The following is a 26,418-nucleotide window of genomic DNA, read 5'->3' on the forward strand; positions in this document are numbered from 1 at the left end:
CTTGTGCCTTGTAGATGCAATACAGGCTTTGGGGAGTCAGGAGGTGAGTTACTCACCACATAATTCCCAGCTTCTGACATACTCTTGTAGCCATGTATTTATATGGCTGGTCCAGAGAAAAGGTTCAACCGCGGCATCACCGTGTCCGAGCTGAAAGTGAGTGAGTGAGTGGCCGGGGGCCGCGACATCAAAACCCTCGGGAAATGGAGGCTCCGGGGGTGGGGGGAGGCGTGGGGCGGGGCCGCGGAGGCATGGGGCGGAGCCAATGGATCGGGGGCGGGGACAATTGATCGGGGGCGGGGCTTCGGGATCCCATTGCCCCGCAGGGGGTGACGGTTGCGCATGCGCCCTTTGCAGCAGCTGTCATTGACAGATGTGTCAAAGCCCCTGACCAGCCAGTCATGCGGGGCCTGCTGTTTGCGCTGGCCTTCCGAAGGGCTCCCTGGTCAGACTGGTCAAAGATCTCAGGGCGGCCACTGGAAACGTTTCAAAGATACCCTAGTTTGAAGAGGATCGGCTTTGACCTCAACAGCTGGGAAGAGAGTGCACTGGACCACCCATGATGGCGTGCCCTGCTTCACCAAGGGGTAGCTGGTTTCGAAGCAGGGTGGATGACAAAGGACGAAAGACGCGAGGGCAAGAAGAAAGCTCAAGAAGGCGCGCATCCCCTCATGGACCATGGACTGACTGACTGACTAATGGAGTGCTTCCCAAACACACACACACCCCGGGGATGTTCGTATTCTTCCCTGCAGAGCAGTGGAGGCAGGGTCATTGAATATGTTTAAGGCAGAAGGTAGATTCTTGACTAACGAGACAGAGGTTATGGGGGGTAGGCAGGAATGTGGAGTTGAGACGACAATCAGATCAACCATGATCTTATTGAATGGTGGAGCAGGCTCGAGGGGCTGAATGGCCTACTCCTAATTTGTATGCTTGTATTAGAAGGAACCTCACAGGTGTCAGAAATCAGCCTGAGCTTGACATCAGCCATTACTGTCATGGAGCTCACAACCCCTCTTGGGGTCATGACCCACAGTTTGGGAAGCCCTGGACTAATGACTGGCTGTTGATCTGAAATGTGGATTTTTGGATTTGTTTTTTTCCATTTTAATGTTTTCTCTCTTAGCCTTCTACTTTCCCCTGCACTGACTTTGACCCATCCCTTTGTAGCCTGTCTCTTCCTCCCCACTTTCTTTCTCCCCCTCTCTACTCTGGGACTCTGTGGCAAGCATCCTTCTCTTTCTCGGAGCCCACCATTAGTTAGTCACCTGCAGTAGGCAGCTAGAGCCAGTAAGTGCTATATAATCTTTAATAACTACCTATATGCAGCTTTTTGATTTCTGTAATTTGTCTTATGCTTTTTAAAAGCTAACCAGCTGATATTTCACTTATAAACGCTTTTTTTTTAATGTGCCAGGATGAGGGATATGATACGAGATGGGCCATTTTATCCACTTGAAGTATATGGTGTCAGCATTGGACATGCACAGGGTCATGAATTCCAAGGCAGTAATGGCTGCTGCAGAGCTCGGACTGATTTCTAACATTTGCGAGGTCCCTCCTAATGTGAATATATAAATTAGGAGTAGGCCATTCAGCCCCATCAAGCCTGCTCCACCATTCAATAAGATCATGGCTGATCTGATTGTGGATTCACTCCAAATTCCTGCCTATCCCCCATAACCTCTGACGCCCTTGTTAAGAAAATCACAGACATGCTGTTCTAAACATCTCCCTTAAATCAGTGGAACACCAGTTTATCTGGGGAGAATTAGAGGGATGAAGCACTTGTCTGCACCCACTGTGAAAGCAGTGTGCAGTTCTGTGCTGCAGCACATGGGGACATCCTGGCCTCAGACTAGAATGAAAGTCACGACAGCTGATTTTTGAGATTGGGTACTTCTGCTGTGAGAAAAGATAATGGGCATCTGGTGGAACACATCAACATTTTAAAATGGATATTTTGAGTAAAGGTGAAGATTGGAGTCGAAGGTAGGACATTCAAGCAAGATGGTAAGGCAGAAGCAAGTAACCAATTGATTGCTTCCTACGTTACAACAGTGACTAGACTTCAAAAGTACCTCATTGGACATAAAGTGCTTTTGAGATGCCTGGCAGTCATGAGAAGCACTATATAAATGCACGTCTTTCTTTTGCTTCTCCCTTCTTAGCTTTAGCGTTACTCAAAGCCAGAATCCTGCTTGATGGGAATGATTTGGTATTATTTGGGAGCTCAAGATACAGGATTAATAATGTGCTGCTGGGATTATATTTCCTGTAAACTGCGCAGGTGCACAGCCATGCAGCAGCCCAGAATATATTGTGCAGTACAACAAACAGAACCAACCAGGGTTCCCTTTTAATACATAAATAACTGGGATTTGGGAATAGAACAGAGGGTACTAATGATAGGATGTTATGTCTTTACACTTTTTGACTATATTTACTCAAAAGATATGGAAACATGTTTATTTTAATCTTGGCCTTTATGCATAGTGTTTTCACAAGTATTTTTTAGCAAAAAAAGACTTTGACAAGTTAGGATTAAGGTGCTAATTTGATAGCTCTGTTGTCTGGGTCTGTACATTTTGCTAGCCTTATTTTAGAAATTGCACAATATCTCGCGCACGTTGTTTTGGAAAGTTATTGATCACTTTTCCTAGCTGCGGAATCAACAATAACTTTTATTTGTGTAGCATCTTTAATGTAATAAAACATCCCAAGGCGCTTCACTGGCGCGTTATAAAACAAAATTTGACACTGAGCCCTGTAGGGAAACATATTAGGTCAGATGACTAAAAGCTTGGTCAGAGAGATAAGATAGGGTGGATGTTGGACGGGGGCAGTCATGTTTTTAAAGCAGAATGCTGCTGAAAGCATAATTTCCATCTATGGAGTTAGGTTGCAGATCAGCCATGATCTCATTGAGTGACAACAGGCTGGAGGTGCTAGATGGGCTATTCCTGTTCCTATGTGCCCTGTAAGGTGTATGAATGTACAGCAGCCCAGAAAATACCCCGCTAGTAGTTCCGTTCAAGATGACGTGGATGTGCGTGTTTTAAAAAATTTAAAAGGTACCGTGCATTGAAATGAACAGGTTTCACACCAGAAAAATAAAAGGGAAAATTGGCTAGAAGGATACAATGAAGAGAGTAGTTGATAATTAATTTAAGGCAGGTGGCCCCACTGCTATGGGGAAGAACAGCATTTTTTTATTTTTATACTACTCTGCAAAATATAATGGTACTGATTTTAAAATAAGACTAAGCTGTGCAGACCCAGTATCCAGTTTCTGTTGAAGTCCTAGATATGTTGTGACAAACCTGTTTTTAAAACCTTGCTATTCACCTTTTACGATAGTGCAAACTGGAACTGATTGTGGGCTCTCCAGCCTCCTGCATGGAGCTGCAGCTGTTCAGTCCAGATGACAAATTCATCGGCTTGCTGAACCAAGATGATGCACTGCTTGGTTCCTATCCCATTGACGACCGCTGCCGGATACATGTGAGTATAGCACAGTCACACAACTGCTTTCGGTAAAGCTCATCGAAGGTGAACCTCCCAGCTGTTCAGGTTACAACAGGTTCAGATCAATATTGTAAATTTCAAAAGTCCTTTTTTTAAAATCTTCCACTTTTTAAATATTCCTTTCTTTTTAGTTGCCCTTGATACCTTCAAGTGCTTTTTCAGTCTTCCTTGTTGCCCATATTATCATCTTGGTGTTGTTGTTACTTTTTCTAATTCCAGCAGTTGAACACAGCCTAGGCTAGCAATTGAAAGCAGAATTAAGCCAATGCCCCAGAATTGTGCCTGCTGTCCTTTTTGGATGTGCTGTTAGATCAATAACAAATGTGTGTCTGTTCATAACCCTGGCTCCATTTGAAGCTGGTCAGGAAACTGTAATGTTATGCTTATTGTTGTTATGCTACCAAAAACAACTAAACTGTTTGTCTCACTCATTGCTCTTTGTGGAAGCTTGCTGAAAACACAATTACTACTGCCTGTGTAACGTTTGCAGCATTTCAGAAATAGTTGATGCTCTGTGGGGCTTTGTGGAATATCCTCACAATCTAGGAAGGCGTTTGAAATTTTGTGGAAAATCGGTAAACCATTCCAAGTGTATTTAGTAAATCTGTCCTTTCCTATAACTTCTGCGTTCCTCTTTCAATCTTTTTCCAAGTTAAAATCTCTCTCATTATTGCCCCTAACTGACTGGGCCTAGTTTGAAACGAAATCAACTGCCCCTCCATTTAAATGCTGCTTAGATCAAGTTATACCTTTTGCCCACTCTCGCCCTCATGCTCCTCAATCTTTAATTATCCCAGCTAATTGTGTATAAAATTTGATTCTTTTCACCGGACTTTTAGTTAAAAAGCTGGAAATACAAAATAAAGTTGAAGAATAGGTTAATGCCTTGTGTACACAATCAACTTAGAGGGCCAAAATTACTTTTAATGGAGAACTGTAGAATATTTTTCTCTGGAATATCACCAAAATAGCATGAATGTGCTCTGAAACTTCTGATCACGGTGGATTGAAAAAAAAAAATAGATTGCTTGTGATGAAAGCTTAAAAAAGCAATTTCACTTCCTGGAAACTGAAAGAATGAATTAAATGCACCTTTTTGAAAGATTACTAAAGCCTTAGTGGTGGCACGAAATCGGCACAATGGAGTGAATTCATTTCGTCTCATCATTGCTCTTGAGCAGACAGACAGGAATTTATATAATAATGGTACTAAATTGTTAAAGTTTTAATAATCCTGCATTTGATAAATCAAATAGATTCACTAAATTACCAAAATACCACATGGTTGTAGGTGAAGTTCGACTAAGTACAGGTAGATATACAGTTAGCTGTGATAATTAAAGATTGGGGAGTGTGAGAGTGGCTGAAAGAGAGAACTTGATCTAAAGTGACATTTAGATGGAGGGGCAGTTGATTTAATTTCAAACTAGACCTGGCCACTTAGGGGCAACAATGGGAGATTTTAACCTGGTAGGTATGTTTTGGCACAGTACAGAAGAAATGTACTTGATGGAAATTGGTTAGAGTTCCTGGAGCAAACAATCAGTTTGCCTTCACTCCACTGGTACAGTGCGGTTATTATCATTTTCCTTTTAAAGTTAACTGGGATGATTTCATATATTTGTTTTGTAGGTAATTGATCAAAGTGGAGTGAAGAGTGGAGAGTTTGAGGATGTGTCTAAAGTTATAAAGTACGAAATGTCCAATGAAGCATATGATAAGAGAGCAGGTAAGATGACTTAGAGCAATATCATGTACTGTTTTATTTATTTCTTTTATACTTGTACTCCAACCATGGAATGTTGAGTCTGCATTCTATAATGTGTAGAATTGTTTTTGTAAAATTAAAAGAGTATTTGGCTCAATTTTCTGATTTAACTATGTTAGTTCAGATGGCTAGGCTCTGGCTGCCAGATTGCTCTTAAACCAGGTACTGAGAAGTGTACAGAAGTCACCCGTGGTGATGAACTTGAGAATTGCAGGGTTGAAGTGCATTTGAAACACTAAATCTGGTTTGCAACAATCTTTTTATTGTGTTCGACTACGTGACACACGAAATGTCTCTTAAGTAGCAGATATCCATAATAAACTATATTCCCCTTCTGGGGATCCTTTTGATGCTGACTTTTGGTAAGTGTGAAGGAGAGCCCAAGAGCTTCAAAGACCTAGATGATTCATTATATCCTGATAGCTATTGTGAAGTAACTCCTACAAAACACCAGATGCCAACCACTCCACCTGACCTGTTGTCTCACTCCCTTTTGCTGTCTCAAGGCTCATCTCATTTCACAGTGTAGTGACGAGATTTTGTCAAACAGACATGGACCACACAAACTACATTTTCAACCAATGTGAAACAGCATAGTCAGCTAAAGTGTGTACCCTGCCATGTTTTAAACCCTAAAGCTGACCCTGGGTACAGGAAACTTTTAACCACTTCATTATTTCTAGCTACAACACGCACTCAGCAGCCATTGATAGGTAAAAAGAAAGCAAAATAACCTTGATTGTCTGAGATACTCTAATCCTACGTATATATCTATACATGACTAAGGTATCTTACAGAAACTTGCCACAATTCAGGCTTCTTCCCAATGCTTTCCCTGAACTTGCTGCAAGAGGCAGATTCCTTGGGCAAATCCACATTTCCTATAATATGAAACTAATTTTAAGTAACAGCTTGGATAGCGTGGAGCAGTGAATCCTTGTACCATTCGGGTCATGCACCAGAAATATGATCAGTAAGCTGTATCCTCCAGATCTGAGTTAGTGAAAGCACTCTTCTGATGGATCACATTTTGGATCAAGCTAAAAACTACTTCTGAAGTTTAGCTTTTACTTTTATTTTAAATTTATAATTCATTTTTAACAGCATACTTCATTTAACTCGCCCCCCCGCCAGCCAAAGTTCCTGTACAAAAATTCTGACATTTACAGTTCTGTTAGTAACCTTTTGAATCTTGTGATGAGAAATTTTGAGAGAACTGATTCTCGTGGAGGCTCTATTAATCTCCCAACTTGGACAGCAGCAATGCAAAACATCTAGAGAATGGGCACCAGCCTGGCTAAATTACTATGCCCAAGCTGGCACAGTGGTGCGATAGCATTCCATGTTGATAAAGCAGCGTTGCCTGGTATCTGCTGAGTAGATAGGAATGTGGACAAAATGCATCCTCATCAGACTGTTCCCTTAGCCGATTAACTATAATGTCAAACAGTCTTGCTTGCTTTCCCCATAGTTATTTTATCCAGCTTTTAAATTCCATTTTTGACGGTAGACCACTCAAAAATTACTCAATTCATCTACACCTGTGTAAAGGAAAAAGTACAAAATCTTGTAGTTTGAAATAGGATTGACTTAGACCCATTAGCCTTTTTCTTCCATGGGAGGGGGAAAGTACTGAGCTGGCTTTGCTGAGCTGGTGAGTGAAGTTTACTGTGTGACATTGGTCAGGGAAATTTCATTCCCCTCCCCGGATCAATTTGTTCAGTTAACTTTTGTAGTAAGTTGTTGAACTGTGCTCCAACAAATTTGTGAGACAATGTTAGCTAAGAGTGCTTCAGGCAGTTTGTAACTGAACAATTAACTGGTTTCTATTTTAGATTCGATGCGTTTGTTCCTGAAACGCAGTAAACTAGGCTTGTATAATGAGGAACAAAAAGCAAAGGATAAGATCGATCTCGAGCAGAGGATACAAGAAGAAAAGGCTTTGGCTGATGCCATTCTAGTTGGTGCAAGATGTGAGGTTCTAATCCCTGGGCAGCCATCCAAGCGGGGTACAGTAATGTATGTGGGTAAGTTGGTTGTGACTTGTAGGGTCCACAATTTAAAGTATCTTCCCATCCTCTCAGTGATGTATTTTATTGCGTTCTCTTTTCCAGGCATCAGATGCTTCCCTTCCCCTCCTTTTTGTCCCACCAGCCCTATTTTTTCCCGGCCACTCACCCACCCCTACAGCGATTCCTTTTGTATTGTACCTTTTTGTTGAATGAGATGAAATTTAGAATGTTAAAGTAGCTCCATCAGAGCCCACTAAATGTATTTGTGGCCCATCTAATCTGGGAAGGCCATTGTTGGTTGGGCTGCCAGCAATAAAGGAATTGCTTTAGTGTAGCTTTGGTTCCTGTTACACCCCACACTCTCTTGATTTCAGCTAATTATTTGTGGCAACATGTCCTACCACAGAATGAGGCAGCATCTAACTGGGAAGAGGACTTTTGTCCATCGAATATGTGATATTTTTAAATCTACACTGGCCTGTGTGTTCTACCCTGGGGAAGTTCACTGCTTTCCTCAAGGCCTTGGTTGGATACTAACCCCAGTGTACTTTTCGTTTACATATTGCATGCTACGGAGAGGTATCCTGAAAAATTTTCCTCAAAAAAATTTTGTTCAGCTTGTTTGTTCTAGTAGAGCAGTTGTCAACATGAAACAGGATCCACAGAACTCTTTGGGTCAGGCATCTTTATCCGGGAGCCCATCGTGTGCCTAGTCATAGATTTCAGTTGCACATTCACTGCCACTTAGTGTGTATTCATGGTAAACATTCACAAGTTTAGTCTGGGTTTGCACATTGTCTCAAATATCAACAGTGAGTGTGTATCACCTGTAGTTTTTCTATTTCAGGTCAAACAGAATTTAAACCCGGATACTGGATTGGACTAAAATATGATGAACCTTTAGGAAAACATGATGGCAGGTAAAGCCTGTGCTGTGAAATTCAATTGTTAACAGTAATTGGTTATTGAGTTGTACTGAAATAGCATTTTGAATGTAAAATTGCCACAGTCAAACTGTCCTGAGTTCTTTGCTCTACAGGTAATTAATTGTTTTTTTGTTTTTTCTGCAGTGTGAACGGAAAGAGGTATTTTCAATGTCAGTCCAAGTATGGTGCATTTGTGAAGCCACAGTCTGTAACAGTGGGAGATTACCCGGAGGAGGACTACGGTCTAAATGACGAAATGTGAATGCTAATTACCTACATCTTAGAAGCATTGACACACTATCTGTGGACTTGTCCCAATGATCCTGAATACAATTGATTCCTTCTTACAGCTACATTCAGGTGCTTGGAGTTTCTGAATACGTTGGGACTTTGCTGTGATTTGTTTTAGATGCTCTGCAGAGAGAGTTTTGCTCGAGATGTCCATTACTTTTATATTTGCAAGATTAATATTCCCAATTTACTAGCTGACACTGGTTACATGTAAATCTGTACAGAATTTGCAAAGTACAGTGGTTTGATACCTGGCCATTTCCCGAGTTACTCTTGGGCTCTCTATGTAAACACTTGTGAAAAGTTGCTACTCCTAATGTAAGCCATGGAAATTAATGTTGTATTGCATCAGACCACAACCATGGCTCAACAATGCCCAGCACTAGTCATTTAGGTACGTTTGTGAAAGAACAGTGTTCGTTCCTTCTGAACATTGTCTCATTTATACTTAAGTGTATTTTGCTCACTAGGGCAGAGGTCTGAGCTTTCAGATGAAATAATTGATCTGCTGCTGATTGCCACAACAGTAACTTTAGATTATATATCCAGCTACCTTGGTGATTACTCTTTTAAAGTTAGCAGATTGCATGTCACTTGTTTCCTGGGGTAGGTCACAACGATGCTTGTTGTCAAATCTTTTTAACTTATTCTGAGACACCTCTGGGTGCAACTTCTGTAAACAAAAGGCTTTAAATCTGACATCAAAACTGTCTTGATTCTGTCCTGAGTTATTTATGCAGAGGACAATGTCCCAGCAGCTGTGTAAAAGATTGGATGGTAAATATGTCTTATTTTTACTAATGTTTATTTTTATCCTTTTCCAGCGAGTTTGTAACACTTAATTGAGATTTAAAGTTTGCAATATCTTGCCAAACACCCACTTTCTTCTATTTAAAAAGAGGGGGCAGTGATTTACTCCCCATGTCAATGAAATGTTGCTTTATAACCAGGGTGTGCACATAACATTTTTGTGTTGAATGAAAAGGACATTTTTGTTTTTGCCTTAACTTCTGATTTTTGCCGATGATCACTTTAATGCAGTGAGAAATTTAACATTTTAAGTACAGTGCCATTCACTTATCTCCCTCCACATTTTTATCACCAAGATGTGTTTGACAATTGGCTGCACTATTAAGATTGCCCCTGCGGCAAGGTTTTGGCACATGTACACCAATGTAAAAGATAGTGAAGAAATAAAGCATCCTTACCTCACAGAAGCTTTTCATTGCATTCTGGTATACCATCTGTTGTGAAACTGTATTTTATAAGTTTATAGTTTATTTTTGTCAACAGCAGTGCACTCATCAGAACTTTAATTAGTTTTTGACATAGGAGGGTGGCTGGGGATGGTGGGGGGAAAAGGTGGTACACCTACATAAAAGATGAATACGCAGAGAATCATGCACTAGAGTAGTACCTGGGCAAAATATAGGTTTCCATCTAATAGAGGGTGGTGGCTTAAGAGGGAGAGAGAGAATAACCATTATATTGAGCCTTTTAGAGGTAGTACTTACTTGGAGGGGCAGAATACCTCAATTGATGGGCATAGAACAAGAGTGGTCAGCGGGGACCTTAAAAGTGTAGGCATGTTAGGCTAGCCTAAGCAATGGAAGGTGACTGCACTTTAAGGGTAGTGTGGCGAAGGTAGTCGAGGTACTGTGCTGGGAGGAGTACAGTGGTTGAGGCCAACAGGTATCAGTGGGGGTAAGGGGCTGGTGAGGTTCACAGCGAGTGCTATGCTGGGGGGAGGGGTGGGTGGGAATGAAGGAGTGAAGGGAAATTGTAACACAAGTAGGCCACTCAGCCCCTCAAATCTATTCTGCCACTCAAAACATGGATTAATGGAATTGAGGTGCAAATTAGCCATTTTTTTCCCTATATATCCCTTGATATATACGTTGTTAGGTTAATTGGTCTACTTTGGAAAATTACAGGCTTTGGAGGGTGGGGAAGAACGGAACTCCAGATATCGCGTACCCCTTGTGTGGAAATGGTGTTTCCTGGTTTCATTTCTGAAAGGCTTAGCTCTGATTGTAAGACTATGACCCCCCCCCCCCCCCCCCCATGTTTTATTTCTCTGCATCTAGCCTATTTAATCCCTTACTCTATTTCAAATACCTCCAATTAGATCAACCTTCCAAGGGAAAATACAAGCCAAACCTATGAAACCTGACCTCCATAATTTAACCCATTAAACTCAGTTTCGTTTTGCTGAGTCTGCACTGTCCTTTTCAGTTTATCCTTCCTGAGCTGAACTTTGTATTCTAGATAGGGTCTGACCAAGGCGCCAGAGTAAATGAAGTGTAACTTCCTAGTCTTCATGTCCCAACCCTCTTGAGGTTAAGAATAACATTCCGTTAGACTGTGCGATTGATCTTTGTACCTTCAGACTAGGTTCTAGTGATTTTGTGTACCTGAACACCCAGATCCCTTTTTTCCTCTAGTTCTAATGGCAAGAATCTAATAAAATATCCAGTTTTGCCTTTCTTGGATCCAAAGAAGATTATCGCACATTTATCCAGATTGAACTCTTTTTTTTATGCCCACTCATGTATCTATGTCCCTTTCACTTACTGTGCCTTCTAACGGTTAGCTCAAAACTCAGATATACAACTGTTCCTTTGTCTACATTGTTAATTTTAAAAATTCATTCTTGGGATATGGGTGTCACTGGCAAGGCCAGCATTTATTTCCCATCCCTAATTGCCCTTGAGAAGGTGGTGGTGAGCTGCCTTCTTGAACCGCTGCAGTCCATGTGGTGTAGGTACACCCACAGTGCTGTTAGGAAGACCCAGCAATAATGATGGAACAGCAGTTATATTTCAGGAAGGTGAGTGGCTTGGAGGGGAATTTGCAGGTGCTGGTATTCCCATGCATTTGCTGCCCTTGTCCTTGTGTGGTAGAGGTCGCGGGTTTGGAATGTGCTGTTGAAGGAGGCCTGGTTTGGAAGGTACAGTGAAAAGCTTAAGGCCTGAGGAACGCCACTTGTCATATCTGAGTCTTGGGCAGTTTCTCAGGCTCCAGGATGACTTGCTCCCACTCGCGGTTCGATAGGTTCTGAGATGGCTGATAAGTCCGATGCTTGATTGGCAGACTCTGCCACATGTGGGCCAGGTGGTGTTTGGAAGGTCAGGTGGATGAATTGTTTGGCAGTTAGTGCGCTCCCTCCGATACCTTTGCCAGTGCATGTTCCCGACGAAGTCTCTTGTGTTAGGTGCCTGCCCGAATGAAACTTGTCCATTTTGGGAGGGCACAAACCAGGGACTCCCCTAAGTTGACGAGGATATTTGGCCTCTTCAGGGATGTTTTGAGGACATCGCCAAAGCATTTCTGCTGGCATTTTGGGAGTCTCCAGCCGCCACTGAGTTCTGAGTGCAACAGCTGCTGCAGGAGTCTGGTGTCAGGGATGCGACAGTACAACGTTAGGAGTCCATGTTAGGGGTCCTCCGGCTCTACGCCTATTGCCAGAGTGTTTTGGAAAGTGGTCAGAGTTTCTGCTATTTCTCCCCGAAGCACACTAGGATACGTGCCAGTGGGGCCGGGTTATTTGTCCACTTTCAAGGATGCTCGGCACCTTAATATTTTCTCCCACCCAATATTTCACACTCCTTCTCGACTGCCCTGTCCCTCTCTTATGTGAAAAGAGACACAAGGTGTTCATGAAGAACCATCCCCCTGCCATCCACCACGACACACAAGTAATCGGCCCTAACCTTTCCTTAGTTAACCTCTGTCTCTTTATGCATTAACCCAGGTGGGTTTAGTTTGTGAGTTACACCCTCTTTGTGGGGATCGTATTAGTGCTGAACTTTCCCCACCACCCCTTTGAATGCCTCCCAATGGCTCTGACACTGATATACCCTTAAATAGCTGTTTCTAGGTCATCTTCTGCCAACGTCGCAAGTTTATCAACAATTCCGCAAGGTGACACCTAATTCCATAGGCTCCGATTTTTATTTTACCAATAATTTATCATCTGGTACTTCGCAAGTCAAGGGGAACTGCAAAAAAGCAGCGTATAGAAGGCAACGAGTAGCGGTGGAAGGGTTGCAAGATATCGCTGCACTGGGAGGACTAGGGTGGGTAGTGACGGTGGGCGGTGCTGCGCTGGGAGGACCAGGGGCGGCAGTGACGGTGGGCGGCGCTGCGCTGGGAGGACCAGGGGCGGTAGTGACGCTGGGCGGCGCTGCGCTGGGAGGACCAGGGTGGGTAGTGACGGTGGGCGGCGCTGCGCTGGGAGGACCAGGGGCGGCAGTGACGGTGGGCGGCGCTGCGCTGGGAGGACCAGGGGCGGTAGTGACGGTGGGCGGCGCTGCGCTGCGAGGACCAAGGGCGGCAGTGACGGTGGGCGGCGCTGCGCTGGGAGGACCAGGGTGGGTAGTGACGGTGGGCGGTGCTGCGCTGGGAGGACCAGGGTGGGTAGTGACGGTGGGCGGCGCTGCGCTGGGAGGACCAGGGGCGGTAGTGACGGTGGGCGGCGCTGCGCTGGGAGGACCAGGGGCGGTAGTGACGGTGAGATAAAAACAAAAAACTGCGGATGCTGGAAATCCAAAACAAAAACAGAAACAGAAATACCTGGAAAAACTCAGCAGGTCTGGCAGCATCGGCGAAGAAGAGTACAGTTGGACCAGGGTGGGTAGTGACGCTGGGCGGACCAGGGTGGGTAGTGACGCTGGGCGGCGCTGCACTGGGAGGACCAGGGTCGGTAGTGACGCTGGGCGGACCAGGGTGGGTAGTGACGCTGGGCGGCGCTGCACTGGGAGGACCAGGGTCGGTAGTGACGGTGGGCGGCGCTGCGCTGGGAGGACCCGGGTCGGTAGTGACGGTGGGCGGTGCTGCGCTGGGAGGACCAGGGTGGGTAGTGACTGTAGGCGGCGCTGCGCTGGGAGGACCAGGGTCGGTAGTGACGGTGGGCGGTGCTGCGCTGGGAGGACCAGGGTGGGTAGTGACTGTAGGCGGCGCTGCGCTGGGAGGACCAGGGCTTTGCGGGTAAGTGTGAGGAAAATGGAGGGTGATTTTGGCCTGAAATTGGCGCATTTCGAAGTGGGAAAGGGGAGCCTGATCCGCCAGCCGGCAATGGGAACGGCTGCTGCCTTTTTGGGGCGCGGAAGCTGAGTGCGATTCCCGTGTGGGAAGGGGTCACCCAGGCTCGGCTGTCTCCCGGCGTAAGGTTACGACGGTTTTACGCCGACTAAAAATTGGGGAACTAAAGCCAAAAAATGCTCCATGAGATGGGGGAGAGGAAGGTTAATACCAAAAAAAAACACTCTGCACGCTGAAAAATCTGAGATAAACACTGAATTGTTAGAATTGCTCAGTGACCTGTGGAGAGAGGAAGAACAAATAGTTAATATTCCAGCTCAGAAACTCTCCTGTTTTTATATCATTGGATAAAGTTAAAGGAATGGGTTCTAGCACATTCCTCAGGGGTTGCACCGCACTCCCCATGTTTCACCTGTCTGTCTCCTCTATAACCCCTAATATTTGCTTTATTACAGGTTCGAAGGTATCAAGCAAGCTCCGCACCCTGAATTTTGGACTCGGACCCCCCACCCACCCCCCACATTCCTGTCCCTTCCCCCCGGAGTCTGCCGGGGGATCAGGGGGTCGCACCCTTGACGCGGAAGATTGTGGGCGAAATCTCAGCGGAACGTGCCTGTGCCAGACTTTCAGATCGGATCTTCACCTGAGCTTCCCCCCCTCCCCAGCCGCCTGCATTCTCGGTTGAAAACGTGGGAAGTTTGCACAAGAGGAGGAGGCCATTCGGCCCATTGTGTGTGCCAGCCAAAAGGCAGCCATCGGGTATACATTCTCATTTCCAGCTCTTCGTCCATAGCCCTGCGTTTTGCAGCATTCCAAGCGCATATCTTGGGTTTTTCTTAAAAGCGGTGAGGATTTCTGCCTCCCCCACCCTTTTGAGGCAGTGAGTTCCAGATCTCCGCCCTTCTTCTCTGGGCGAAAAGATTTCTCCTCAACTCCCCTCTATTCCTTCTACCAACTACTTTAAATCTATATCCCATGGTTATTATCCCTGATCTAGCCACTCTATCTCGGCCCATCATAATTTATACACCTCAATTAAATCTCTCCTCCGCCTCCTTTGTTCTAGAGTCAACAACCCCAGCCTATCCAATCATTTCCTTACAGCTAAAAGTCTCCATTCCTGGCAACATTATCTTAAACCCCTGATGTACATTTCCTGCTATGAGCACATCCTTCTGGCAATGTGGTGACCAGAACTGTACACAGTACTCTAGCAGTGGCTTAACTAGTGTTTTATACAGTTCTAGCATTACCTCCCCGCTCTTATGCTCTATGCCTAGACCAGTAAAGGGCAGGATCCTGTATGCCTTCTTAGCCACCTTATCTATCTGTCCTGTTACCTTCAGGGATTAGTGTCAAAGAGTTATACAGCACAGAAACAGGCCCTTCGGCCCATCGTGTCCACACCGGTCATCAAGCCCCTATCTAATCCCATTTTCCAGCACTTGACCCATAGCCCTGTATGCTATGGTGTTTCAAGTGTTCATCTAAATACTTTTTAAATGTTGTGAGGGTTCCCACCTCTACCTCCCTTTCAGGCAGAGTGTTCCAGATGTCCCCCACCTTCCGGGTGAAATATTTTTCCTCAAATCCCCTCTAAACTTTCTTCCTATCTGCCCTATCCATGCCCCTCATAATTTTGTATACCTCAATCAGGTCCCCCCTCAGCCTTCTCTGCTCCAAGGAAAACAACCTCAGCCTATCTAGTCTCTCTTCATAGCTGAAACACTCCAGCCCAGGCAACATCCTGGTGAATCTCCTCTGCACCCTCTCCAGTGCAATCACATCCTTCTATAGTGTGGCGACCAGAACTGCACAAAGTGCTCCAGATGTGGCCTAACTAGCATTTTATACAGCTCCACCATAACCTCCCTGTTCTTCTATTCAATGCCTCGACTAATAAAGGTAACTATCCCATATGCCTTCTTAACCACCTTATCTACCTGTGCTGCTGCCTTCAGGGATCTATGGACATGCACACCAAAGTCCCTCTGATCCTCTGTACTTCCTAGGGTCCGACCATTCATCGTCTGCTCCCTTGCCTTGTTAGTCCTCCCAAAATGCATCACCTCACTTTTCAGGATTTAATTCCATTTGCCACTGTTCTGCCCATCTGACCAGCCTGTCTATATCGTCCTGTAGTCTAAGGCATTCCTCCTTCCTATTTACCACACACCAATCTCCGTGTCATCTGCGAACTTACTGATCATACCTCCTACATTCATGTCTAGATCATTAATGTACACTACAAACAGCAAGGGACCCAGCACCAAACTCTGTGGTACGCCACTGGACACAGGCTTTGAGTCACAAAAACAACCTTCAACCATCACCTTCTGCCTCCTGCCACTAAGCCAATTTTGGATCCAAATTGCCCTGGATCCCATGGGCTCTTACCTTACCAGTCTCCCCTGTCAAAGACCTTACTGAAGTCCATGTAGACTACATAAACTGCACTACCCTCATCTACAGGCCTAGTCACCTCGAAAAATTCAATCAAATTTGTTAGATATGATTTCCCCCTGACAAAGCCATGCTGACTATCCTTGATTAATCCCGGCCTCTCCAAGTAGAAATTAATTCTGTGCCTCAGAATTTTTTCCAAACGTTTCCCTAAACCTAGTGTTAGACCCACTGGCCTATAGTTCCCTGGTTTATCTCTACCACCCTTCTCGAATAATGGTACCACATTAGCTGTCCTCCAGTCCTCTGGCACCTCCCCTGTGGCCAGAGAAGATTTGAAAATTAATGACAGGGCTCCTACAATCTCCTCCCTTGCCTCCCACAGCAGCCTGGGATACATCTCATCTGGGCCTGAGGATTTATCCACTTTTAAGCCCGCTAAAACCACTAATACTTCCTCCTTCTCAATGCTAATTTATTCAAGTATATCCCAGTCCCCCTCCCTGATTTCTGTACCTACATGGTCCTTCTCTATAGTGAATACAGATGGAAAGTACTCATTTAAAACCTCATCTACGTCTTCCAGCTCCTCACACAAATTGCCACTTTGGTCCCTAATGGGCTCTACACTTTCCCTGGTTATCCTCATGCCCCTAATATACTTAAAAAAAAAACGTTGGATTTTCCTTTATTTTACCCGCCAGTGTTTTTTCATACCCCTTCTTCGCTCTCCTAATTTTTTTAAGTGACCCCCTGCACTTTCTACTCTCCTCTAGGGCTTCTGCTGTTTTGAGCCCTCGGTATCTACCATAAGCTTCCCTTTCTTCCCTTATCCAATCCTGCACATTCCTCGACATCCAGGGTTCTCTGGATTTCACCTTTACAGGAACATGCTGGCCCTGAACTCTCACTATTTCCTTTTTGAATGACTCCCACTGCTCTGATGTAGATTTTCCTACAAGTAGCTGCTCCCAGTCCACTTTGGCCACATCCCTGTCTTATCACATTAAAACCGGCCTTCCCCCCCCCCTCAATTCAGAACCTTTATTTCCGGTCCATCTTTGCCCTGCTCCACAACTACCTCAAATCTTACTGAGTTATGGTCACTAAGTCACCGAAACATTATTTTTTTTGTATTTTTGAACAGATCCAGGCAGATCACCATGGTCAGACACAGTAAACTGCAGAAACAGGTCTTAGACCTTTACAAACAGTTTCTCCGAGCTGCCAGGGAGAAACCTGGATTTTTGCCTCTGATTCATGACGAATTTCACAAGAACTCCCAAATACCCAGAACTGACGTGATGTACATTGAGTACCTGTTGAGAAGAGGGCAGAGACAGTTGGACCTGTTAAGGAAGTCGAACACCAAACAACTGGCGGCATTCACGAGGTTCAATCCATCGGAGAACCTGGGCCTACAGGCGATGAAAGACCCGCCGTGACTTCCGTGAGAGCTGGCCTGAAGACAGTTAACATCCTGATTGTGAAAGAAAATTGGCATGATGGTCCAAACTTGGAAAGTTGAGCCACAGGGTAAACGTGGAACCCAATGAACTAGTTTGCGCTGGTCACACTAATAAATTAATAAAAACTATGTGCATATGATATTACAACACCATAATGGTTATGTTACTGGACTAGCAATCCAGAGACCTGGACTAACGTTCCCGAGGTATGAGTTCAAATCCCACCATGGGCAGCTGAGGAACTTAAATGAATTAACTAAATCTTGGGGGGGGAAAAAGGGCTAGTATCGGGAATGGTGACCAAGGCTTGTCGATCTGGTTCACCAATGCCCCTTTAGGGAGGGAAATCTGCCGTCCCCACCCGGTCTGGCCTACATGTGACTCCAGATCCACAGCAATGTGGTTGACTCTTAACTGCCCCCCTCACGTGGGCGAGAGAGGCAATTTGTATTTAGGAAGGTGGCTCGCGGCCAAGGGCAACGCGGGATGGGCAGTAAATGCTGCCTCCTTGCCAGTAACGCGTGAAATAAAAACAAAACTGCATTGATTGTGAAACGATAGGAAAGATTACAGCCTTTGGAGAAGAATTTTCTGAATCTTTCAGCACTAGTCTTTGCCTACGCCAGAGGGTTACTGGGGACAACCTGGTGTTATGCAGTTTGCTTTATTCTTTCAGGGGATGTGGGCGTCACTGGCTGGGCCAGCATTTAACAATTAGCCAGTAGTTAATATTACTAAAAGAAAAAATATCGGGGTTGACTCTCAAGTATTGTTATCAGCGTTGAATTATGGACTTACCGCCTTTGGGATGTAGTATATGAGAGTTTTATTGTAAGCTGTTAACCGCGGAATTTCCACAGTTAATTCTCATACAAGTTGGTGATCATTACTCTAACCTCCTGTCATCAGCTCAGAAGTAAATAGAACGTGGAGTCAGTAGCAAAATGGGATAACAAACTGACCAGAAAATAGAGAGTAGGGGGTTCAAGATGGAGGTCGCCTGGCGCAGTGGGTAGCGCCGCTGTCCCTGAGTCGTAAGCTCCGGGTTGGGGTCCCACCACAGGACTTGATGGGCTGAGGAAGGTGCTTTCGTGACCCAGCCAAATGGGTTGAGTATCAACGTGTAAATCCCTCCAACACACGCCAATGGCAGGTGGTAAGAGTGGGAGAGATTCCTGGTCAGCCATGTGTTGGAAAGGATGTTGGAGCCTCTACCATCACACTCTGTAACTCCAGGCTACAAGCATGCAGGTAAAAGTAAATGTTGCCAACTCAGACACTGGTGGTGATGGTGGTGGGGTTTGATGGCCTGTGTGCATCAGATCAGTGCCAACAGCACGGGGTTCGATCCCTGTTCCGGTGGGGTGGATTCGGGACCTGCCTCCTTGTCCTACCCGTGGTGGCGCTGTGGGCCAGACCCACCTTTGAGCAGAGAACCTAAGAAGGGGTTAAAGGTAGCTATTCAGACTGGCGGAGAAGTGGTGTTCCACAGCGAAAGGTGCTAGAACCACTGTTACCGTTTACATAAAAGTTTTACAATAGCAAAAATTTGTGAATGGCACCAAGTTGGGAGTGTAGTTAATACTGAGGAGAACTGCAGTAAGATACATGGAACAACCTTGCGAGTGCGCAAGTAAATGGCAAATGAATTTCAATATTAAGAAATGTGCATTTTAGTAGAAGGAATAACTGCTCCTTGGAAAATAAGTCTAAATGATGTAGAGGAGCAAAGGAGGTGCAGATATATAGATCACTAAAACTAGTGAGGCAGGTTAATAAGACCATAACAAGCAAAGCACAGATTCACTTCCAGAGAGATAGATTTGAAAGGCAGAGAAATCATGTTAACCTGATACAGAAATTTGGTTAGACCACACTTAAAGAGAACTGTGCACCATTCTGATCACTATATATGATAATACAGAGAGTGGCACTGGAAAAATTAAGAGAATGATCCTAGAGTTGAGAGGTGATGCCTGTCAGGACAATTGTACAGCCTGTGGGACTCTTTAGGAAAGAGAAGGCTGAGGAATATTCAGATAGAGGACTCAAAAATTATGAAAGGGTTTGAGAAAATTTCCACTTGCTGGAGGTTCCAAAACTGCTGGTTGCAGTTGCTCCTTCTGGGAGATCTGCTGTCACGGTGCATCATGCTCATCTATCTTTTATTCTTTCACAGGATGTGGGTGTCACTGGCAACTGCCCATCCCTAATTGCCCTTGAACTGAGTGGCTTGCTAGGGCCACTGCAGAGGGCAGTTAAGAGTCAGCCACATTGCTGTGGGTCTGGAGTCACATGTAGGCCAGACCAGGTAAAAATGGCAGATTTCCCTCCCTAAAGGGCATTAGTGAACCAGATGGGGTTTTACAACAATCAATGATAGCTCTCATGGGCTTTATATTCCAGATTTATTAATTGTGTTTCTATTCCACTAGCTGCCATGATTGGGATTTGAACCCTTATTCCCCCAGGGCATTAGACCTGGCCTCTGGGTTACTAGGCCAGCAACATCACCACTACACCACCATCTCCCCAACATGTCTTGTGCCATCCTCACACATCCGCTGTCGGCCATCTGCAGTCAAAACTAGGGGCCGCAAGATACGTAAACAGGGAATTCAGGAGGAACTTGTTCACCCAGAGAGTGGTGAGAATGTGGAACTCGCTACCACAGGGAGTGGTGGAGGTGAATAGTGTTGATGCATTTAAGGGGAAGCTAGGTAAACACGTGAGGGAGAAAAGAATAGAAGATTATGCTGATAAAGTTCCATGGAGAGAGGGGGGAGGAGGCTCATGCAGAGCATAACTCCGGCGTGGACCAGTTGGCTCAAATGGACTGTTCCTGCATTGTAAGTTGCATGAAGCGGATGCACAACATTCCTTGTGACATCCTTCACTTTGGTTTATGGAAGCTGGAAGAACAAGCACTCAGACCAGGCTGCGGCTTAGGCCATAAACTATCAAATAGATTTATTGAACAGTTAAATTTGCACGTATATCGCACCTTTGTTCAGAAAAACAAGACCTTCCAAAATACTTTACAATTAATGAAGTGCTTTTTAAGTGCAGTTATTGCTGTGATGTAGGGAACCCAGCATTCAGTTCACTCCCACAAACAGCAATGTTTTTGTCATGCTGATTGGGGGAATAAATATTGCCCAGGAGAACTCCCCTGCTTTTCTTTAAAATACAGCAATGGGATTGTTTTTACATCCACCTGAGAGGGGCAAACAGGGCCTCAGTTTAACATCTCATCAGAAAGACAGCACCTCCAGCACTGTACTGGAGCCTCCTCATTTAGAGGTGAGGGGACTACCCACTTGATTTTTTCCCCTTTTTATTCTTTCATGGGATGTGGGCATCACTGGCAAGGCCAGCATTTGTTACCCATCCCTAATTGCCCTTGAACTGAGTGGCTTGCTTTACAACTAATGGTTTCATGGTCAACATTACTGAGACTAGCTTTAACTGAATTCAGATTTCACTAGCTGCTATGCTGGGATTCAAACCTGTGTCTCCAGGGCATTAGCCTAGGTATCTGGATTACTAGTCCAGCAACATTACCACTACTCCACCATCGGAGAGGGGTAAATGAACTGGATTAGATACAAACAGATCAATAATCATTACAATTTGAGTGTCCATGTACTATTGCAGGCAACAGATTCATCTCTTATGCCAACTGTCAAAATAAAACAGATCTTCGTAAACTCAGCCCCTTATGTCTTAGTCTGCATTCCTGTAGTTCCTGAGTCTGTATTCTGTCCTGTCTCTCTCAACTTCAGAACCGCAGCAAACTGAAAGCCACCTTCAGGGGTGACACTCCGAACTCTTTTGAAGATTCACCAGAAACAAAGGCCAATAAACCATATCTTTCATTGTGTGTTTATCCATTCATTGAGAAACTATATGAGCCTGCACAAATACAGCTGTCACTTACAGTGGAGCTGAAAAAAGGTTATTTACCTGCTCATGTATACTCAGCTGAGATGTCAAGATGAACAAATGGAGTAGAATGACACCTGAGCAGAAAGGTCTTTGGAAGTATCTAGTAGGTCACCAGATCAACAGGCAATCAGTTTGTTTATCTCATTGTTCACATTTGAGTGTACTGGAAACTACATATATTAATACAAAAGGCCCTGTTCTTTGCAGACACAAAGAACATGTGCACACAATTGCGCTTTCAGTTAAACAAAATAACTGACAGCCATTCACTGGTTCATTCCCAGGGCAATATCTTGACCAATCAAAGTCAAGCTGCCTGGTTTAAATTTCAAACAATGCTTGGCAGTTAACCGTCAGTTGCCATCAACTGGGGCATTCTCCATGGCAATACCTCTACCAATCAAAGTCCATTGTCCCCTGACATTGGTGTTTTCTTGTGAATTGTCCTGATGAGTGCAAGACGAAAAGCTTCGAAAAATAAAAATCTTATTTCCGCAATATGCATTGCTGTTTGTCGGACCATTCTGGGGTGCCAGTCCAGAGAAAGTGAACTCAGCTTTTACAACAGGGCCGAATGGTCTTCTCCTGCTCCTAAGTCCTATGTTTTGGCTTCCCTTCTTCACTTGCTCCCATGCGACCTCTTGTTTTTCACCCAGCAGCTGCTAGCCTAAAAACCCAAGCGAAGATACTCAATTACAGGGGATCTAACCTTTATAAGATGATGCAGTGACATTTACAAAGAGCATGTGGTCAGATGCTGCATTGCCATACATCACATGATCAGATGTCATGTGATGAGATGCCACATGGCTATACGTCACGTAATCAGACATCATGTGGGCAGAATGTCACACAATCAAACCTCCAATTGGAGTTCACAGCCTGAGTGCAGAAGGAGCAACATTTTTAAATCTTCCAAAATATCAGTGTACAATACCAGCAGCACGAACCCTTTCCTAATTACTTTCATCATTGAGAAAACCTGATCTTTGCCCACTGAAATCCAAATGCAAAGTTAACTAAATGGTTTAACCACTTTTTCTCCTTTTTTTTTGGTCCCTCTTAGAATATTATATGTCTATGGGAGTCAGGAGAGGGGAGAACTTTTTTGGTCGTGATGCTCTGGTCATATGGTGCGGGGCAGGCTTGATTTTTTTTTTATTTCTTAAAAAGTACTTTATTCATTTAATTTTGCACAAATACATTACATAACAATGCAAATTTGACATTACAAAGTGCAAGCAGTCCAATTATTTTCAATGCAGTACAGTACATGACACCCTGAGGTGCCTCACTGCACTTATAATCACAGGTAACGAACATTTTGTTTCAAACATGCTTTGGTGTGTACCGTCCCAGGCATTTTACACAGGTTCCAGTCCTTAGTGTTATAAATTGTCACTCAGTCACTGAGCAAAGGAGGAATCTGGAGCCAGTTCTGCCTTAACATTGGTTTATTCACATAACCCAGGAAACACAGGCACAAGCTCCCTTTTCCTCTCCCCAAACAGGTGGTTCTTATATATACTTAAGAATAATACCCTAACCTTTCCCCCATTAATAACAGTTGTTCTTACTTAACAACTAGAGCATGCACTTCATTGTGGCAGGATTGCAAAATTTACCCCAGTGAGAAGGCCTTTCGAGTGGGGCCTTTCTCGATCTTGTCTGTCAATTCCACATGTATCACTTAGCTGATCCCAAGTGGAACTTCTGTGACCTTGTTTTCCATACCCTTGTATGCTTCAGACAGCCACGAAATTGAAATTCCTGATGATCTATCCTGTTGCAATGCCTTTCAGTCACAATTCATTTTTTTTTTAAAAATCATAAAATAATGCAAGTGGGGAGGACAGTCAGGAGATCAGGGGAACGGTCAAGTCTCGAGATGGCAAGTCCGAGGGTATCAGCAGTAGAAGATCTGAAGCAGAAGCATAAAAGCAATTTTTTAAAAATCAGATTTTTTTCTCCCCTCTTTAGACTTTTCATTGGCCAGAGCCATTCAGAAAACAAAAGGAAAATGAAGTCCAGAAGTTCAATAAGCAGTTTATCCACCTCCTGAATCCCCCTCCTTCTGTCTCTTGGTCTTATTATCTTTTTATCCCTTTGGTGTTATTGGCCTCAACGCACAGATATAATACACAAAGTGCCTATTTCCCCACACAGCACAATGTCACAAAAGGATAACATAATAGAAAGCAATTCAGAAGTGCTTTTCACTGAACTGAAATTTAGGATTGGTTCTTAGCTTAGCTCAGTTGACAGTTAATTGTTCGACTCTTTCACTGACGGCCTTCATGCAGCGAGTGGTTAAAGTCTGGAATGCACTGCCTCAGAGTGTGGTGGAGGCAGGTTCAATGGAAGTCTCAAAAGGGAATTTCTAATTAATTAGACTTATCGGAAAAGAAAGAATGCGCAGGGCCACTGGGAGAAGGCAGGAGGATGGCACCAAATGAATTGCTCATTTGGAGAGCTGGCACAGACATGATGGGCCGAATGGCCTCCTTCTGCGCTGTAACAATATTGTGATTCTGCAGTATTGCCAGCAAGAGCTAAATGTATTCCTGGAGGTTTCATCACACGACTTGCCCCCCCACACTCCAGTCATGAGTCAGCCAACACGTCCATCCTTGTGACGTACGGCCTTCCTACGCCAATTGGAAAGCAAAAAGACTCATTACCCAAATGTATGATGCTTGACTGGCAGCCTTTTTGTCCCCCTGCCCCCCCCACCCACCAATATTTTTACATCTGGTAAAGTGAAACGTTCAACGAAAATGAAGAAATAAAAAGCAATCTTTTTAAATGCCCGGATGATTTTTCTCCAGGGTTGCACAGCAGCCAGTGTCCTGGTGATTGACCTTCAATTCCTGGAGACTCCAGGCCAATCCTGGAGGGTTGGCAAGCCTCTGACTCTGTCATGAATTGCCTAGCACTGAGATGAGAGGGTGGGTGAGTGGGCAGAATTTCCGCCAGCACCAAAGATGGCGGAATCCTATTTCTCACGCGGCATTTTTTTTTGGGGGGCCGGAGGTCATGCGCCGCGAGATTCCCGTTTGACCCCGGCCCGAAATCCCGCAGTTAGTTTGCGGGCGGTGGGGGAAGATGGCGGCCCAGGAAAGTGAGGTGCTGGTCAGGCCGGCGAACGGCGAGGTGAGAAACCCGGGAGGGGCGGATGACGATTCGGGCCCGGGATTTGTGGGGTGGGGAAGGGATCGGGTCAGAGGCTCCAGGAAGGGAGGGAGGGAGAGGCCGGGTGGGGGGTCGGTCGGTCGGTTGGACGGCCCTTGGTCACTGGCCTCAATACAAAGCGGCTGCTCTGGGGCCCTGAGCAGCTCTGGGCACCTCCACCTGGGGCAGCAGCTGGCAGGCGGCGCCAGTTAAATTCAGCAGAATGATACCTGGATTAACCCACAGGGGCAGATTACACAGGCTGGGGGTTGTCTTTCCCCTGAATTCAAAAGGCGAAGGGGGCTGATTTGATTGAATTTGCCCACTGGAATTGCTGGTAATGTCACTGGGCTAGCAATCCAGAGAGCCCAGGCGAATGCCCTTGGGACACGGGTTCAGATCCCTCCACGGGCAGCTGGTGGAATTTAAATCCCGCTAATGCAGTCTGGAATTGAAAGCCAGCCTCAGTAAATGGTGACCATGACAACTATCATTGTCCATTTCTATATATAAAAAAAATCCCCCACCTGGTTGACTAATTTAGGGAAGGGATACCTGCCGCCCTCACCCGGCCTGGCCTGCCTGTGATTCCAGGTCCACGGCGATGCGTGGGGTTGACTCTTCCACTGCCCCCTCTGAAATGGCCGAGCAAGCCACTCAGTTCGAGGGCAATTAGGGATGGGCAGCAAATGCTGGCCTCACCAAGCGGACCCCCTGGGTGGCTCGTTTTTGAGTTTTCACACCAGCTTTCGGCTGAAAACCAAGAGATCACATGGGAGCCAGTGAAGAAGGGAACCCAAAGGATAGGACTTAGGAGCAGGAGTAGGCTATTTGCCCTTCGAGCCTGCTCCACCATTCAATAAGATCATAGCTGATGTGGTTGTGATCTCAATTCCATTTTCACGTCTGTTCTCCCATAACCCTTGACTCTTTTGTCTATCAAAAATCTATCTAACTCAACCTTGAATAAATTCAATGACTCAGCCTCCACTGTTTTCTGAGGAAGACAATTCCACAGACTAACAACCCTCTGAGAGAAAAAAAAATTTGCTTCATCTCCATCTTAAAAGGGAGACTTCTTATACTTAAACTGTGTCCCCTAGTTCTAATTTTCCCCACAAGAAGAAACATCCTCCTGTTATCTACCCTATAAAGCCCCTTCAGGATCTTGTGTCTCAGTAAGATCACCTCTCGTTCTTCTAAACTCCAGTGGATTCTCAAATCCAACTGAGGTGTGATACTGCAGTCTGGCTGCAGAGATGAATGAGTGGCCAATAAGGTTGATCCCAGACCTTCGAGTACTGGAGTAGCTTGATCATAATTAATCCCTTCGCACTAAAGAGAAGGAAACATTTGCATTTCTATTGTGCCTTTTGCAACCTTAGCTGAGAGGAAAGATTGTATAGGCTGGAGTTATTTTTATTCCAGAGAAAACTGAGGGAAGATTTAATTAAGGTGTATAAAATTATGAGGGGCTTAGATAGAGAGATAGGAAAGACCAATTTCTCCTCACGGTGAGGTCAATATCTAGGGGGCATAGATTTAAAACATTGGTAATATTAGAGGGGAGTTGAGACATTTTTTCACATTGAGGATGGTGGGGATCTGGAACTCACTCCCTGAAAGGGTGGTAGAGGCAGAAAGCCTCATTGTATTTAAAAACCACTTGGACATGAACTTGAAATGCTGTAACCTACAAGGCTTTGGGCCAAGAGCTGAGAAGTGGGATTATTCTGACTAACTGTTTTTTGGTAATCATGGATACAGTGGACAAAATGACTGGCTTCTGTGCTGTATAAATTTCTAATTCTGTGAACTTCAGAATGCCTCAAAAAAACTCTACAGGCAATGCCCAG

The 26,418-nt window shown here is 44.8% G+C and overlaps 3 protein-coding genes across 7 annotated transcripts in view; all 3 read left to right on the forward strand.

The window, feature by feature from the left end:
* Positions 1-113: 113 nt before the first annotated feature.
* On the forward strand, positions 114-9,750 carry tbcb (tubulin folding cofactor B). Of its 2 annotated transcripts, none has more exons than XM_078533366.1 (6): positions 114-156; positions 3,364-3,507; positions 5,164-5,260; positions 7,135-7,326; positions 8,159-8,231; positions 8,382-9,750. In XM_078533366.1, exons 2-6 carry the CDS (start codon positions 3,403-3,405, stop codon positions 8,497-8,499), a joined length of 585 nt encoding a protein of 194 aa, XP_078389492.1. In that variant the 5' UTR covers positions 114-156; positions 3,364-3,402; the 3' UTR covers positions 8,500-9,750. The 2 variants fall into 2 exon arrangements, with proteins under 2 accessions (XP_078389492.1, XP_078389493.1); XM_078533367.1 differs by lacking the exon at positions 114-156 and adding an exon at positions 2,880-3,077.
* A 3,225-nt stretch (positions 9,751-12,975) lies between these two features.
* sdhaf1 (succinate dehydrogenase complex assembly factor 1) lies at positions 12,976-17,590 on the forward strand. Of its 3 annotated transcripts, none has more exons than XR_013573906.1 (3): positions 12,976-13,160; positions 14,027-14,330; positions 17,122-17,590. XR_013573906.1 is itself a non-coding variant. In XM_078533152.1 (2 exons), exon 2 carries the CDS (start codon positions 17,138-17,140, stop codon positions 17,417-17,419), a length of 282 nt encoding a protein of 93 aa, XP_078389278.1. In that variant the 5' UTR covers positions 14,187-14,330; positions 17,122-17,137; the 3' UTR covers positions 17,420-17,590. The 3 variants fall into 3 exon arrangements, 1 of the variants encoding a protein (XP_078389278.1); XR_013573905.1 differs by lacking the exon at positions 12,976-13,160 and adding an exon at positions 13,457-13,517; XM_078533152.1 differs by lacking the exon at positions 12,976-13,160 and having other exon boundaries at positions 14,187-14,330.
* A 6,833-nt stretch (positions 17,591-24,423) lies between these two features.
* clptm1 (CLPTM1 regulator of GABA type A receptor forward trafficking) overlaps positions 24,424-26,418 on the forward strand; it is a 49,897-nt gene continuing 47,902 nt past the window's right edge. Inside the window, exon 1 of one of the 2 annotated variants that reach the window (XM_078533279.1) lies at positions 24,424-24,544. In XM_078533279.1, the coding sequence (XP_078389405.1) occupies positions 24,497-24,544 (48 nt within the window). In that variant the 5' untranslated portion in view covers positions 24,424-24,496. The remainder of the gene's footprint in view (positions 24,545-26,418) is intronic. The other variant, XM_078533280.1, reaches the window with a different exon arrangement.

Source organism: Cetorhinus maximus, chromosome 32 (genome assembly GCF_964194155.1).
Source record: "Cetorhinus maximus chromosome 32, sCetMax3.hap1.1, whole genome shotgun sequence".
Lineage (NCBI taxonomy): Eukaryota > Metazoa > Chordata > Chondrichthyes > Lamniformes > Cetorhinidae > Cetorhinus > Cetorhinus maximus.

Coding starts and splice junctions, on each gene's coding strand:
- tbcb (XM_078533366.1), top strand. CDS start 3,403: ATGGAGCTGCAGCTGTTCAGTCCAGATGACAAATTCATCGGCTTGCTG. Junction 7,327..8,158: donor GGGTACAGTAATGTATGTGG/GTAAGTTGGTTG, acceptor TTTCTATTTCAG/GTCAAACAGAATTTAAACCC. Junction 8,232..8,381: donor TTAGGAAAACATGATGGCAG/GTAAAGCCTGTG, acceptor TTTTTTCTGCAG/TGTGAACGGAAAGAGGTATT.
- sdhaf1 (XM_078533152.1), top strand. CDS start 17,138: ATGGTCAGACACAGTAAACTGCAGAAACAGGTCTTAGACCTTTACAAA.